The sequence below is a fragment of the Labrus mixtus genome, chromosome 11 (genome assembly GCF_963584025.1).
Source record: "Labrus mixtus chromosome 11, fLabMix1.1, whole genome shotgun sequence".
NCBI classification, from domain to species: Eukaryota; Metazoa; Chordata; class Actinopteri; order Labriformes; family Labridae; genus Labrus; species Labrus mixtus.
Window position 1 is genome coordinate 9,106,735 of NC_083622.1, and position 17,288 is coordinate 9,124,022.

Genomic DNA, 17,288 nt, shown 5'->3' on the forward strand with positions numbered 1-17,288 from the left:
TTTATGTGTCAGCGCTGAGACGAAGCTTCTGTTTGGGGAGCTTTGTCAAACATTCGATCTCTTTCCCAGAATCCTTTTCTTATTCGGAGCACAAAGAGATTTTTAAACACGTTGTTTGGTTTGAATTCTGCAGGTTTTTATTTATTAATAACATTATTGACGCAGTACAAAGTATCTTACACTGGTGCCGTTACAAAAACTGACTGGATTTGTTCAATAAAAAACAAACTTCTGTAAAAAACAACAAAAAAAACCAAACAAAGAATTTGACAAAATTATGTATAAAAAGGAAAAACATAAAAAGGATCAGCGATTAAACTCAAACATTTTAAAGGAGATCTATGATGCTGATCCATCTTTAAATACAGACATGTAATGTTACGATGTTGGATGTCCGCACTAAACCAAGTTTTTTTAAACACAAGGTATGTGGCGTTTTCACTGGACGTGGTTTCCTGCTGCCCTGAACGAGACGTTATGAGAACTCAAAGCATGGAGCGACGATGTAGGCCACGCCGACCCCAACAGCTTTTTCAAGGACAGGCCTACCTGGAATCTCACTCAAACTTCCCTGCAAGTGCAAACAGAGCTGGCCAATCGGAAGAAAGCGGCCACGTAAGAAGGGGAGGGACTTAAAGAAACAGCAGCTGAAATGAAGCGTTTCAGGCCGAGGCTGAAATGAGGGATTTTACTGACGCCAGTATCAGATACGACTGACATCTTTAAAGGCAGGGTTGGTAATTTTCTAAAACTAGCATGATTTTGAAAGTAGCATTCCCCCTCAGTGCTCCGTCTGCACCTGAGCACGGATTTTCTTCGTTCCTCTTTAAGAGAACATGAGTTATTCATTTCTGTCAGGACCTGAAGACAATTTCAACCAAAATCTTAAAAAGTGGATCTGGAGGAAATTACCAACCCTGACTTTAATGGTGAACGAATGATAATAGATGTCCTTTAAAGGACATTTAAGACCTCCGACATATGAGAATAAACCAAGTGGGGTTAAAACTCTAAGAAAACGATAGGAGGAGTAATGTTGTTTATTAGCTTACTGACAATGTTCAAACTCTTATGAAATATCTGATACTGCAAAACATTCGATTACATTTTCTAGCCTGCTTTAAATGATTCTGCAATCATTTAAAGTTTGTCTTGTTCTCTTCACCTTCATCGCTGAGCTGACATATATATTTATATTTATATAATCAAACAAGTTATGAGCATTCACTGTTACGAGTAAAGCTCTTATAACTTTAAGTTGTTACATTTCCCTTTTTGTAAATATAAATCTGTCCGTTTTTCTTTTCTTACATGTCTGTAAATCAAACGTAGAAAAAAAGTGAAAAAAATCTAACGTTTCTAAACTAATGCTAAAGTCGCGAAGTAACACAAACCGTACTCAGGTAAAGTGTCTGAGTCCGCTTGAAGAGGCGGTCTCAGGGACGATTCATGAGTACTCGAGGACGGGTCCGCGGGTCATGTGAACGCAACGTGCTCAAACGGGAAACTGAACCGATATATGACGTAATACTAAACAGCTCCCGTCGCTGCGGTACAGCACGGGCCTGTTTCATCCTCTGAGCTAGATGTGGAAGGTAGATGTGGAAGTAGGAAGAGGGTCGTAACAAAAACATCCACAGTTAGCAGGACGGACTCAGCTGGTGAGTGGTTGCCATGGTTTCTTCTTCTTCATTTAGCTTATTGGCAGATTTGCAAACCAGCTACGTGCATACTGCCACCTGCTGTATCTGGATGCGAACATAGCCAAGTGTACTCGGGTACAGATCGATAATGTGAACGCAGACCAGCGGGGGAGGGGGAGCAATCATGCCTGATGTGAAAACGCCCTAAAAGTCAGGAGGGAATAAAAAAATGATATATTGAGTCAAGTGTCTTTCTGTTCGTCCCCTCCGACTCAGTTATTAGCTCTTCTTCCATCAGCTTAGTCGTTAGTGTAACATCTGAATCTCTTCTTTTTATACATAGTGGTTCCTTTTCTATAACAGTCTGTGAATCTTCACTCACATGTCTCTGACTCATAAGACGAGGTCAGACACTTCTGAAGTAGTTTGTGTTTCCTCTCCATGACGGGAAAACGAGGCCGAGTGCTCTTTTCGAGCAGCGAGACCTCGGAGGGTTTCATGTGCTGTGAGGAGTTTCCGAGTGTGCGTTCTGCTGTTTCTCCAGGTTCTGCAGATCCTCTAACATCTCCTCGATCAGAGGAGGCATCGAGCCCGGGATCTCCATCTTCAGAGTCACCACCCTCTCAGCTCCTGTGGAAACACACACACATGGTTTAATGACGCGTTATGGCAAGTTTTCTTTTCCCACCTGCTCCCTGCAGGAGCTTTTACATGAATTTGCTAGGCGCAAATTTTTTGTGTGAGCTTTTTTGCCTTTTTCTTCTTTAGAGATAAGCCAGTGAATAGAGTCAGATATCAGAGAGAGAGGAAAGAAGCCCCAGGTGGGGATTCAAACCTGGGCTGCCCGTTTAAAAAGTCACATATGATGCAAAATCCACTTCACCATGTGTCTCTAACACTAACATGTGTCTACAAACTCCCTAATGATGAGAAAAGTCCATCCTCTCCGTCTTTTGTCTGGTCCACTTTTCAGAAAATGTGTGCTCAAACAGGCTGTTTGGCGATTTTCCCTTCATGACATCACAAAGGGCAGTAACCCCTCCCCCAGGTGGGTGACACTCCCACAGCTAGGTGTTTGTTCTGCCCTCTGAGTCTGCCTTCTCACCGTAAACAATAGGACATGGAGCACGAAAGCCCGAGACACCCAAGCCCTTCCAGAGAGGGGCGTGGTCATACACAGCTCATTTACATATTTAAAGGTACAGACACAGAAACAGCCTGTTCTGAGCAGGGCTGAAATAGAGGGGTTTATAGACATGATCAGAGTGGATTTAGAACAAGAAAATCCACAGACATGTTTTGAGGAGTTCTGAGACTTATTTAAACTGGTTGAAGAGGAGGAGGATATGTGACCTTTAAAGACTTTAGTCTCGTACATGGGGCGCACAAACTAACCACGAGGCTACAGGCGTCCTGCCTTTCTGATAATTACATTCTGATAAAAAAATGTGACCTTTTTGATGGACACATTGCTTTAATATACACATAGCACCTGTTTTTTCTAATTTGAAGACACAAGATTAAACATGTTGTAAAGCATTCAGTTTTGGAATAATTGTGTTTTTTGTCTCATGTCATGAAGCAGTCGGTGCAATGATATTTTAAGACATTTTCAAACAGTGAATGCGGCACTGAAGTGAACAGAGACCCAAAAGGGAAACAGGTTTTAATGTGTCTGGTGAGCGTTGATAACAAGCTGTGATCTGATTTTAAAAAAAGATGCATGCCTGAAATAAACGTCTCTCTCAAGATGGTGTGTGATTTATTATATCCTCCACCTGCTGGAATAACGAGCGGCCCTTTTTCTAAGAGACATGTACAGAAGAAAAAAACGGCTGTACATGCAATCCCTTTAACACAAGTTCATCATTTCGTTATCTCTGGAACACAAAATAATTGACCCGTTATCTGGACAGAGGGAGCTCTGTTACCTTGAGATAAGCAGATAATCACTCCTCTTAGTGACTGATAATGTTTAACAGAGGTCAGGAGTGTAACGTCATGGATCCTTGATAACAGTCACTTCTCACTCAAACTGGAAATGGCAGCAAAGTAGATTTAACGCAGCCTTTTCCCCCCAGAGGCCTGGGGTACTCCATAAGTGTCCTTTAGGACGGTCAGCTATAACATGCACGGTCACTTAGCAGACGCTTTTATCCAAAGCGACGTTCATCAGAGAGTAAGAACAACACGAGCGAGGATCGAGAGAGGAGGAGACAACGTCAGGAAGTGCAAACAAACAGCTTGAAGTCTAATCTGATCGGACACACAGGTGCTGACAGGAAGTGACCAGAGGTGCTGACAGGAGGTGACCAGAGGCAGAGCATAACATCGACAGCTGTTCTAGAGAGTTCTAATCAGCATCAAAACCATCCTAAATATCAGCATCGTCGTTATCAAACAAAACCATCATCGTCATTTCCCCGGCTCTTTGTTTTTTTTGGAGACTTATTTAAACTGGTTGAAGAGGAGGAGAATATGTGACCTTTAATGTTTTAGTAACCATAACAACCTTCACAAACCATAGAGGAAGTCGTTCTCAAACTACTGAAAAACAAAACAAACTGAAGAGCGTTCTACTTGTAGGTTGTTTGTTTCCTGACCTTTAGCGCTGATGCTGCGCAGGTCGGTGATCTTCATGAGGGCTTTGGGGAACACGAGCGGCATGCTGGGTCGCCGTTTGCGGGAGTAGATCTTCAGCGCCTCCAGCAGCGGCTCCTGCAGCACCTCCACCTTAGACGGCTCCTCCAGGTCCTGTCGGTCTGTGCAGACGGATGAGAAAACTTTGTGTTTCAATATTTCAGACAATAATGATGTTAATGACGAAAGCGTAAGCCTTACAAGCTAAATGTTAGACAGTTATTTCGATTTTTCCTCGAGTAGTTTCCTAAGTACCTCCAGAGACGAGACAGATGGCGCTGAGGAGCCCGCTCTCCGTGTCGTCCATCTGCAGAGGAAGCAGCTGCCCGGCAAACGTGAAAACCTGATCAGTCAGCGGTCCGAATCCGGCGTTGTGGATCTGAGTGCGGGTCAAAGTCAACCCGTCGGAGAAGGTCATGGTGTCCTGGTCCGGAGTGTAACGAGTGCAAATCCTCAAGATCTAAAAAGGAAGACAGGCAGACCCAGGAGAAGTGAATAACACTGTCCCTTGGTTTTATTTTTTTAAAGAGGACATATTATCCCCCTTCTCCACCTTTTCAAACAGTCCCCTGTGGTCTAAATGAAACATCTGTGCTGTGCTTTGGTCAAAATATAACATGAATCAAGCAGCAGAGGAGGTTTGTAACCCTGTATAAACCAGCTCTCTCAGAACGCTCCGTTTTGGTGTGTGTGTCTCTTTAAATGCAATGAGGCCCCCCCTCCCCCTGAGTTTTCCCCGTAGACATCACTCCAGTGTAGCGAGAAAAAAAATGGCGGACCTGAGCAAAAGTTTTGTTCTAAGCTGGGGGTGGAGTCCATGGGTGGAGATACCAGGGGAGGAGAGGGGAGTTTTTTTTTTTTTTTTTACCATCCCACTGTGACATCACAAGGAGAGCACATTTGAAATGGAGCATTTCTCTCTGTGTTGTAAGACTTATGCAGACCACAAACAAAGCACTGGATGGGTTTATTTCACATTTTGTGGGTTGGTAGACACTCAGGTTACACAAATATATGTTCAAAAACACTGTACAAGTGGATTTTTCAGAATATGTCCCCTTTAATAAAGTGTTACATAATCCATGTTTTTGTTTGGTGCCAGGGAGGGAGTCAACCAGGAACAGCAGTAACTATAATTCCTAGAATGTCAGCGGAAAATATGTGAAAGCTACAACACAACAGAGCTGTCGATCATCGCGGCACTCCTCTGGCTGCAGAGAAAATGATCACACCCTGCTGTCGATGACGCCAGATTAGAGGAGGAAGGAGAATAAAACCGCGACACACTGCCAGAGGGCGGCTGTCTGTCAGCTCGTCTTTAAATGTCAGCTGTTGGTGTGAGTTTCGACTGAAGGTTAAAACGAGAAGCGGGAGGAGCCGTGTGTAATGTGGAGTTATTTATGTAATTCAGGGTATTCATTTGATGGGTGGGAGCAGGAAAAATCAAATGTATGCACAGCTCACTCAGGTTTTAAGCTGTTATGACAACTTCTTTCCATTTTTAAAGGCCACGCTGTAAATCCTAAAGCATGAAGTTGTTTTAGTAAATACACGCACGCACGCACGCACGCACACGCACACACACACGTACCAGGATGTCCAGGCAGGCAGTTTTGAGCAGAGTGATCTGGTCGGCGATGGTGAGGCCGGTGAAACCAGGAACTCTCTTTGCAAACTCCACCACCTTGATGATGCACTTGGCGGCGAGCTCGCTGAACTTGTCCCACAGCCCGAGGTCCAGCTGGATCCTGTGGTCCGAGCTCGAGTTCTGGACGGAGGAGGAATAAAGATGAAGAGAGGTTGATGTGTCAGAGATGTGCAGGATTAAGAAAAGTCTTATTAGAGGAATGAAAATCCATTATTAGAGAAAAAGAACCACAACCCTCAAGATCTACCCAGAAGTGTTCTGGTAATTCTCTAACCAGGAAGTGTATTTATTTATGTATTAAACAGATCTGCATGTGTGTGTCAGGCAGTTTGTTTTTCCTCATGTCAGTCATTCTTCCAGGCATCGCTCACTTCTGCTGACTTGACAAACCACAAACACGCGACGAGTATTTTTGGAAAGGGCACTCCCAGGTGATGTCACACTGGGAAGTTATTCCAGTCCGTCATCAAGGGATTTGCAGTCATTTCGGTTTGTGACGTAAAATGCTTTGCAGTATGCTTCATCAAAACTAATTCTGAGTTGGACTCACTGTGGTGTATTTGCCCAGCTGGCAGAGAGAGGGGAAGGTCTCCCTGTGGGCTCTGCAGATTTTCTCCACGATCAGTCCCAGCTCCGCCGTCAGCTCGTACGTCTCCATGATCGTCATCTTCACCGCTTCCTTCTTTGCCTTCCGCCCGTTTCTGTCGTTTCTTACCGCTGAGTGAAAGGAGAGAACAACATGATGTTAGTGACAACAAATAAATACGACTCTTTGGATGACGGACCTTGATTTAAATCCATCCATACTTTATCTATACCGCTGTTCCCGTTCGGGGTTGTGGGGGGCTGGAGCTATTTTTATTATAATGTTTGGAGAGAAACAGCAGGGCAGAACATGCTCATACTTTGAAGTATGAGTGGTTTTCAGAAGTGCATTAAAAGTATTAATTAGGTGATATTTATACTTAGATAGGCTATACGTCATTAATTATTTGGGAAAAACCGATAGATCTATGTAAAATTAGATTTTGAGCACTCCCATATAGCCAGAATGGAATGATCCTTGAGCTCCGCTGTGAGACTGGAAGTTGACTGAGGCTCTCACAAATGAATATATTGGAGTCAGCCCTCATTTTTTTTTTTAGGTCGGCCTCTTAATGCCGGTCAAATATTGTGCTCAAACTGCAATGCAGCCAACTGCCACTAGACGGGGCTGTAGTCATAGACCGGCTGGAGCTCCGGGGGAATGTGCCTTGCTCTCCTCGCTCTACAACCCGGATGTAAACAAGCACAGTGAACAGATAACATCTCAGCGCCGTTTGGCAGGATTTTGATCTCACAGAATGAGAGCAGAATTGATGTGAACTGTGTCAAGGTAAACGGGTATATTAATGAGTAACCACATGAAGCACGGGCGTGTGGATGTTCACCTGCAGGGAGGACTGAAGGCTGGTGGTGCTAACATTAGCCACACTTGGCAAAACACATTACAATGTTTACCCCGCATACTATTTTAAGTAAATTGTGCTACATTTTGTACTTGATTTCTGAGCATTTTCTTACCTTTAGTCATTTAGTTTGACTTTTTATTTCCTTTTGACGTTCTAGGAAATGAGTCGGCTAGGAACATCCCTATTTTAATCCACAGTGTAGACGTGATGAGCTGCCGAGGGGAGCGTCAAAGTGTTTGTATTTAACGACCAGCTCAAAACACGTTACATGTGCTGCTAAACATGTTCCCCAAATAACCCCGAAGACGAAATAAACAAATGTGTCTAAGAGTTATTTAAGTGGGTTTTTCCTGGAGTGTGCCAAACAGGCCCGGGAACAAATGTAAACAATGGAAAAGGTGGGTGAGAAGGATTCAGTGCAGTTTAAATCCAGAGAAATATTCCCCCTAATACAAAGGATTACAGTGGAGGTGCATTTGTGGCTCTTCAAAGAAAAACTCTCCGTCAGCATTTTTAGGTGAAACTGTTTCCGGGGTAGAAAATAGTCTCTCTCTGTGAGCTGGGTGGATTATCTGTTACACTTGCGGAGAGCATGTGAGGCCGGCAAACGCAGCCTAACCAGGTTAACCTTTCGTAATCACTTGGGTAACCGTGTCAACACGTTTCTGTGCGTCCCACTGACTTGGCCGCGGCGGCTACACATGTCAGCCCGGTTCAGGATTGTGCAACAGCTCCGTCTCTGATGTCCTCACTACAACTCTCCTCCCTCCCTCCCTCCTCCAACTCCTCCTCTCTCTGGGTGCCCTACATCCAGTCGTCATTGTGTAAACGCTCCTAGTGAGATCATATTACACACCAGCTGAAGCGTCCAGCGAGCGGTTATATAGCACTCATCTGTCTGCTACATGTGACGTATTTAAGTAATGTGTGTGTGTGTGTATCTGAGAGCGGAGGAGCAACAATGGAGAGATGAGGGTGGGTGGATCCTTGGCTGCAACCCTATCGCTGCCCTACAGATCACTCCACATAACACACACACACTCCTATTATTTAGGTCACTTCTGGGTAACACAGAGTTTGACTTTGTTTCTGGCGTACAGTCGAGGCGCTAGAGTGCTGCTGGATTCACCCAGGAGGACTTTGCCTGAACATGCACTTTGATTCTCTCCGGGGTTGTTAAGAGTTCAGATCGCCCTCTCTTAAAAAAAAAGAGTTAACATTTAAACACAGCAAAAGGAGCATGCCTTCTCCAGGCACGGGGATACGCAGACTAACGAAACGCTTTGAATCAAAACATGTGAAAAACACAGAGAATTGCCTGAGTAAATGGGATGATTTTGAAGGTTTCAAAGTCGTGTTCGACCAGGCATCAGCTGTACGATTTCTTAAAAATGTCTTGGTAGAATGACAGCACGACCTAAGCTCTGGATTGATGAGCTCAAACTGTACGATCTGAACTGGGACACAGCGTTGACAGTTAAGTTTGCTCTATGTATTTCAGTCTCATTTGCAGCGACTCGAGCACAAACACAGCAACAAAAAAAAACGCTCAGCACCAGACAAACAACCTGACTAACACGCTTAATTACAACAAATACTCCCTGTCGACTGGAGGCCTGCAGCGTCTTCCTGCAGAGGTTTCTCTTGTTCTGACGAGTGACGAGAGGAAGAAACATCAGACAGGCATACCTGCTGTTGCCATGGAGCTTTCAGACGCTCTCTGATAGTTGACACAGTTGCAATCAAACGCTTACACGCTATACGATTCCAGCCCGAAGACTAATTATGAAGTCGAACCAGATTTCACCCCGATCATGCGTTGTTAGTCGTACAGTGTACACCGAGGCACGACGGGCAATCACAGCCTGATGCTCCCGGCTGGTCGGATGATTCTCTGGTTTAAGGTTTATTTCTCTTCTTCATTTGAGAGACAGGACAGTGGATTGAGTCAGAAATCGGAGAGAGAGGGAAAGACTGTGGAATGACATGCTAAAGGAGCCACAGGTTGGATTCGAACCTTGACCGTCCGCTTGGAGGACTACACCCTCCCTACATGCAAAAATAAAAAACATTAGATTTTTACAAGAATGGTATCAAATATTACAATTCTGGTATCCTGACAACCCTACCCTCTACTTTCTGACATGTCCTTGAAGGCATCATAACTTCCTCTCTACACTCACAAGGAAAGAAAACTATTTTTGAAGATAGTAGAAGTCTTAATTTGAGGATCTTATAACATGCTGCTCCGGACGACACAAACTGAATTTCTAACTCATGAGGGGGAGTCACAGAGGACGGACGATGGGGGAGCAGACACTTACACTCCTTGGACATTCCCGCAGCGAAACACCTTTGCAAGCGGCAGTACTGACAGCGGTTCCTCGTGATCTTGTTGATGATGCAATTTCTGTCCCGGTGGCAGGTGTACACCATGTTTTTCTGCACGCTGCGGCGGAAGAAGCCCTGCAGGAAGAAAATATGAATTATTAAAGTTATCAGAGTGTTACAGCCGCAGCCAAACACCCCTCTTCTTTCGAAGTGTCGGTGCATTTGATCTTTCTCAAACCACCGCCTCTCCCTCCACACATTGAGCGGCGTCCAACACCTCTGAGCCTGGAGTGAGACACCGATGCAGGCTTACTAACCAGGTGTTCAAAAAATTCATTAAGCCCTTTCTGGGTCCTCAACAAAAAATAGAAAGGCAAAAGAAAGACTGAGTCCGCACACCAGAAGCTGCTTCAAAAGGCATTTGTGATAAATTTCATTAAATGCGATTCAGAGCAGCTCAGCTTTTATCATCACACCACTGACACACATGAACGCTGCAAGCAAAGACTTTAGTCCGTACGAAAAACTCAGAGCCGTTTTCACATCTGCACTACTGAAAATATCTAGATCGTTTCAGGAGGACTGCTCTGGAGATTTTCCTGACCTGGCTGTATACATATGCTCCTCACAGCGGGATCCTATCCCTGTCAGACAGGAGGTAAGATGTGAGGTAAAAAAAACAAGGCGGAAGTAGCGGACAAAGCAACAGAGTCCGCTACACGATGCGATAATGACAATATTTTCCTTTATATCAATGCAACGTGTAGTCCAACAAAATGACAACATCCACAAAAGAGTGGAGAACAACATACTGAAGAACAGAAAACAGAATGCAGCCGGTTAATTATGTGCACAGAGATCATAGCAGTCGCATGCTTACACTCTATGCACCGTGCGGCAGTAACAGTATAGAAACGTCACTCCCCCTCCTATTGGCTCAAGCTGAATTATTCAGAGAATATCCTGTGTTCTGCGGAAAAAATACTAAGGGTCTGGCCGGAGAAACTCCGGGTGAAGTCCGAGCGAAAAATTCAGTTGTTTGGGTTCACACATGCAGCTCCTCCAGGTAATCTCCAGTTTAGTTTAGTTGAGATTTTCAGGAGATTTCCATATGTGTGAAAAGGGTTTAAGTAAGTAAAGTTTATTTAAATAGCATTTTCACAGACAAAGGTCACAAACTACTTAACGTCAACAATAAACAGCATACATACAATAAAAACACAAATGAGTTTCTGTTGCTGAGTTGTCTCTCTTAAATGGGATATTGACTAAAATTCCTGTTTTTTTACACATTCAGGACAAAGTTCAAGTCCTGTATTAATGTTGATGTTTTATGTGAGCAAATGCAGAAATCAATAACTGATATAAAAATCCTTCTAAACCTTAAGAAATAAATCTATTCATCCTTTCAATAAGAAAACATCACTGTCTACCTCTTGTACAGCTTGTACTCCTTAAAATAAAAAAAAATGCTGCTTGCTTAAAGGCGAGACCCTCCGAGTGTGTACTGTCCTTTCTCCCCACTTTATTGGAGCATGACAGATGTGTTATTGTGTGTGTTTTGTGTGTGTGTGTGTTGTTGTGAAGTGGACCACGGGTCTGACATGTTACCTTGCAGCCCTCACAGGCGCTGACGCCGTAGTGGTAGCCCGAGGATTTATCTTGACACACAAAGCAGGGCTTGTAAGTGCGAGGAGGGGGCGGTGGGGAGGGGGGGCTGGCGAACAGGTCGTCTGAGCTGGACGTGGAGCTCTGACTTCCCACTGCTGTGAAAAACACAAAGACAACACAGGAACACAGAGCGTTATTATGCAGTGACACCTCGAGGTCCAAACTCTGTTCACTTTAACCAGATAAAACTAAGAGTCACAAATCTCAGGGTTCGGATCTGACGTCAGGTTCAGGCAAAGTCTCGCCAAGTTCTCGTAACGTCTCGTTCAGAGCAGCAGGAAATCACGGGAACTACGCTAACAACTGGGAAAGCCGAGGTTAAGTATGGACATCCAACATCATAACATTATATGTCTGTATTTAAACATGGATCAGCAGAATAGATCTCCTTCAAACTGATGGATTCAGTTGGTTTGTACCTCCCTTAAACGAAAAAACGAGTCTAAAAAACCCTAAAAAACATTTTTCTTAACTTTGGTCATTCCCTCCGATGGTCAAATATCTTTTGCTACTGCCGCCTAAATGTCAAAACTTTAACGCCGACACAAGCAAACGTTGTTTTTGTCTTTCTTTGAAATCTCCTCAATGTAGAATTGGCCTCTCTCTAATACAAATACAGCAGCTGCATCTATTGTAGCACAGCTTCAACCTCCATTTCTCCACTTCAGTGTATCAATTCACTTCTTTGATAACAACGGGGACCCCTCCCACTTTTAAACCACTTCTCAGAGGAGGAACTCAGCAGTCAGTGGGGCTCGCCCGGCCTCCTCTGTTCACCTCCACCGCTGACAGCAAACGAAGAAAGACATTTTAGAAATAAAGAGACAAAACGAGAAAAATTGCTCATCTACATCCCCTTGAACCCGTGGCCTCCGGTTGAACCTGGAATTAGCGGGTCACACAAGGACACCACCCCCTCACTGCCCCATCAGTCGACGGGCCCGAGCTCTCCCCCCCCGACAGAAAACAATACAGGAGCATGCCACAAGCCCAGCTGACTGATGAGAGGGAGGGAGAAGAAACAGAAAGTGTGTGTGGTGGGGCGGTGTAAGTGATTTGGACGGGGGTGAGGGGGGGACGAGGTGGCCCCCCCACACCAATTTAGGTGGTGCTATTTGATGTATGGACAAAGCATTGTGTGTGACTGCTTAAGGTTATTTTTGGTTGTCCTGATCAAAGGAAGAAACGGGGCTTCAAGCTAATGCAACATCCATAACTCAAAAGTTAAGAGAGGTGTTTTCTGTAGGGGAACTTAAAACTCAAAATTACTTTAACTGATTATTTACGTGTTTCATTTATAATCCCTTCACTTCCCATGCCGGATACATGTTCAGCATTTTATTTTATTAACAATAGCCCTACGCTGACGAGAACAATTGTTCAGAGCGCAAAATATTTGCGAGCCAGCTTGTGGAGTTGCGGATATCTCGCTCGCCATGTATCTCTCCAACAAAGCAGCCAAAGCGACAGGTTCCTGTTTGAAGAGAGAGGAGTCTACCTCATGTGAGTTTTCATCTTCTGAATCAGGCCCCTGATGCTTTTTTTTTTTTACTCTACATTTACTGAGGTCAAAAGCGCATGCAATGGTCCAGTCACGCTGAGAAACCGGCTCATGAACTCACAGTCTGTCAGAGTGTAGATTTTAAAATACTGCTGTCGGTCTTTAGAGCACTGAATGGTTTAAGGCCAAAATACATCAGCTCAGTTCGTTTGGGTCAGGTCTGCTTTCTGTTCCCGGAGTCAGAAGGAAAACGGGTAGAAGCGGCGTTCAGTTTCTATGCTCCGTATATCTGGAACAAACCCCCAGAAAACTTCAGGTCTGCAAAATCTCTCAGTGCGTTTAAATCAAGGTTGAAGACTCACCTGTTTACAGCTACCTTTTACTGAACGAAATTATCTCAATACTAGGGCTGTCAATCGTGTTTATTTAAAAATAAAAATTGTACGGCTTTTCTTTTGATTTTTTGTACAGGCTTAAGCTGAGAATACTTAACTGGCTGTTTGAATTCAACCCAGCTTTTATTTTGAAATAAAGCAAGGAGTTTCTAGTAAATCAAAGGTTACGATCCTGTTAAGCACATAAACAGGAAGTGGTTAGGGATCACAAACTGATGTCAAAAACAGCTCAAGGGAACGGTAACAAAGGTCAATGTGTGATGTCATAAGGTGGATATTACTTTGGACTCGTCAGCTGAGCTGTCTGAGAGTTGGAGGTTGTAGTCCTTCAAGCAGGGGTCCAGGTTGGAAACGTACCTGTGTCTCCTCTCCTGCACGTCATTCCCCACTCTCTCTGTCCCTGATTTCTAAATCTATCCACTGTCCTATCCCCCTCCCCCAAAAAAGTGAAATGAGACATTCAAAGATGCAGCAGTGGCGTTCCTTTACATCACTGTGACTACAGGGAGACACTGAGGACGACTATTTACGGTGAGCCTAAAGGGACAAAATAGGCTGCGATTAATCGTGATTTAAAAAAACAAAACACGTAAAGCATTAATTTCAGACCTTCATTAATTGCTGCAGCTCTCCTTAATGCCCATTTGACTGTAACTTCACCTCTTTAATGGCTTGTTACTATTTTAAAAAGTGGTTTTCTAATATTTCTGCTTTTTAATCATAATCATAAACTCAGGAATCTGATTTGCAATGGGAGTGTTTTTAACTTTAACTCTTCCTCCACCGCCTGGCTCTTCTCTAACCTCCTAAACTGGTGACCGTCCGGTGAACCCGTGGTGACCCCAAACTGACTGGCCCTCGTCCCAAACACAGACCACCACCAATGCTGTCAGGAAGATCTCGGCGCTCGGATACAGAGACTAGTTTTCTGCTCCTCTCTCGGCCTACACGGACAAAACAACTTCAGAAGTTTTCATTGATGCACAGCATTCAAAAACAGTTATTAAATCCTCCTGAGACGACGCACTTTATGTCGTCACAGCCGTGTTTTTACTCCATTATCTTTCATGATGAGGAAATCTCAGGATCAATGAAACCTGCATCATTTTAACATTTATTAATCAAATGTTTGCCCTTTTTATATTCAACATAAAATCATATTCCTTGTCTTTGAAGGAAGTCGCAACACTTGAGTCATGATACAATATTATCAAAATAATTGCGTCGCAATATGATATTATCAGGATACTTGAGTCACAGTGCAAAGTTATCACGATACCTGGGTCCCGATACGATATTATTGCGATTTTTACAACATTTTGGGATATGCTGAGAATTGTGATGCAATATATTGCATTTTAACTTTTTTAACTGCATATTTTGTCCACAAAATTACACTAAATCAAGAACTGTTTTGTTAAAGAAGAAAACTTTCTCAGCCTATTCATCTCACTTCTAACTGACCAACACTGTGATAAAAGTAAAAACCCAGTAAAAGGCTGCATGCTCCTCACAATCTGAACTGTTGTTGTTTCAGTCTAACCGAATGTAACTGAACACAAACATGTACGGGACGACTGAACAGCTGCTGTAATTTTTAAAAATAAATTCAAAATAAATGTTGCAACCCCTTCAGCACTTAAAAATTAAAAAAAGCACATTTTCCATTAATATAAGAAAAATGTGGATACTTGGCGGCCATGAATCGATATAGCATCACCACGCAAAATATCGCGAGACTATGCTGTATTGATTTCTTCCCCCACCTCTGATGTATTTTCATGTCTGCATGTACACATTTTAATTTTTTACGCTTGTGTGTACACATATTTGCACATTTGATCATGTACATGTGTCTAGTTTGTGTAAATTTTGGGTGTATGCATTCTGTAGAGATTGTGTATTTGGTATATGCACACATATAATATTATTTTATGAAATGCTTGTTGTGCCTGTGTGGAGCACTTTGAATTGCTTGGTGTCTAAAATGTGTTTTATAAATAAACCTACCTTGCCTTGCCTTGCCTATCAGTGCACCCTAATGTTTACAAAGCTTTTTCCAACACTGATGCACAGATGCAGACATGAAGGTTGTTTTTAAAGTATAAATGAGTAAAATCAGAGTAATATCTTATTTGTTATTGTCAAATTGGGCTTGCTGCCTGTCTTGGCCAGGACACTCTTGAGAAAGAGATTCTTCCGTCCTGGTTAAATAAGAAATGCAAAGACAACCATTCATGTTCATCACTGCATCCGAGTTAAATCTTGCGGAGACTGACTTCTGTTTGCATAATAAACTGATATTTTCCTAATGGAGGCCACAGATTGACCACATCATCACTTTTTTTTTTTTACCAAACATCGTGTTTCCACCTACACTGCGAGCAGCGGTGTTGCTGCCAATCCGCCTCCACCAGCTCGGGGAAGAAGTCTGCCAAATCGTCGTCCTGTCTCTGCAGCATGCATGTAGGGCTGGATGTGGTGAAGAAGTCCGTGATCTCTCCCGGACCGAAAGCTTGAAAATCCACATAGTCAAACATGATTCCGCTGGATACAGCACACTTCTCTCTCTTACGGGTTTTTTTTTTTTTTTTTTTTAAATTTCAGAAGGAAAACGTGCCACGAGAGAGGCGAGTGCGATTAAAATCAGACATTGTGTGCATGTTGTTGACACGCAGCTGCAGACTGGAGTCTGAGAGGCAGCGGTTAAAAAAAAAATCCAGATCTGGAGGCTGTTTTGCATAACAAAGTTAGTCGCGGGAGTTCTTCTTCTTCTCCTTGTTATCTCTTCTTTATTGACAAATGTCTCGACTCAACCTGCTTCATACTAGTTATGTCAGAGCGAGCGATGGTGTTACCTAATGTATGCGAGTGAACTCTACGTGAACCTCCTCCTCTGCTGCTGACCTCCATGTGAACCAGCCGCCGTCTGACATCACCAGCAGCGAGCGGTGGAAACGCCACCTGAAGTCCTTCACTCGAGGAAACGTAAAATATCTAAGTAGATACCAGTAAAGAGCCAGGCTTAATCGCATTAACGAACAAAAAGAATGAGCAAAAATGTGTATGCTCGACAAGAGAACATCGTAAGTCCCTTGATGTGAGTGCCTACATTACCCAAAATGCAACGTGGAACGAACTTTCTCTCAAAACCGTGGCGGGTGGGGAGGTGTTTCGGTATTTCGAGTGACCCAGTTAAGTGGTGACATCCAGCCGAAATGCGTTGACGTCGTTTCAACAAACGGAAAGCTGTCCTCATACATTCCTCTTCACATTTTAGTCCCCCCCCCCCTATTTAAGACATATCTAATGAATATATATTGACATTGAAATGAAAAAATATTCGTCCTATTTTTAATGTCAATATCTTTTTTTTACAGAACACTGGCAGTCACAAGGGTTTGACTGGCAAAAAAAGCCGTTATTACAGCATTAATAAACATGTTTACAGCCTGATACAAAAAACTAAATAGGTCTGATTGGTTATTGTCATCACTGGCTCACACTGGTAGAATTATTTTAAACCGGCCTCGTTTTAATTTTTAGTTTATTGTTAAATTCCTGTTTAACTTGGGACGAACAACTGCATGGTTTCGTTTGTTTGTTTTACTTCACAGCGGATGTTTGTGTTGTACTAAACACGGTGCATTTTGGGTATCTCACAGTAGCAAACGATCTAATGCTGTGTGTAAGTTGCGCTCTGTTTGTTCAGATGTTAATTAAGTGTAATCGTCGTCTATGCTTCATGTTATGTGTTAAACTTATCAGCATTTACTGTTTAGATTTTATATCAAACTAAACGCCTGTAGTATTTGTAATTCGACCACTTTGTGAGGACTTGTAAATTTAATTTTTGTGAGCGAGTAGCATTTAGCTTGCTTATGAATGAACGTGACCGGAACGTTTCCTAATATGGAGTTGTCCTCTGAAGTTTGAGCGGGAAAAGACCTCTTAGTTCCACTTAGGGCTGTAGCTAACCGAAAAAGTGAATAACCGCGGTAAAATCAA

The 17,288-nt window shown here is 43.2% G+C and overlaps 1 protein-coding gene across 1 annotated transcript; it reads right to left on the reverse strand.

Annotated features, from left to right (window-relative positions):
* Positions 1-111: 111 nt before the first annotated feature.
* LOC132983513 (retinoic acid receptor beta-like) lies at positions 112-16,274 on the reverse strand. Its single transcript, XM_061049845.1, has 8 exons — positions 15,658-16,274; positions 11,325-11,479; positions 9,707-9,848; positions 6,482-6,648; positions 5,875-6,051; positions 4,539-4,743; positions 4,247-4,405; positions 112-2,273 (listed from the first exon to the last, which is right to left on the reverse strand). The coding sequence occupies exons 1-8, from the start codon at positions 15,818-15,820 to the stop codon at positions 2,140-2,142; spliced, it is 1,302 nt and encodes a 433-aa protein (XP_060905828.1). The 5' UTR covers positions 15,821-16,274; the 3' UTR covers positions 112-2,139.
* Positions 16,275-17,288: the final 1,014 nt, after the last annotated feature.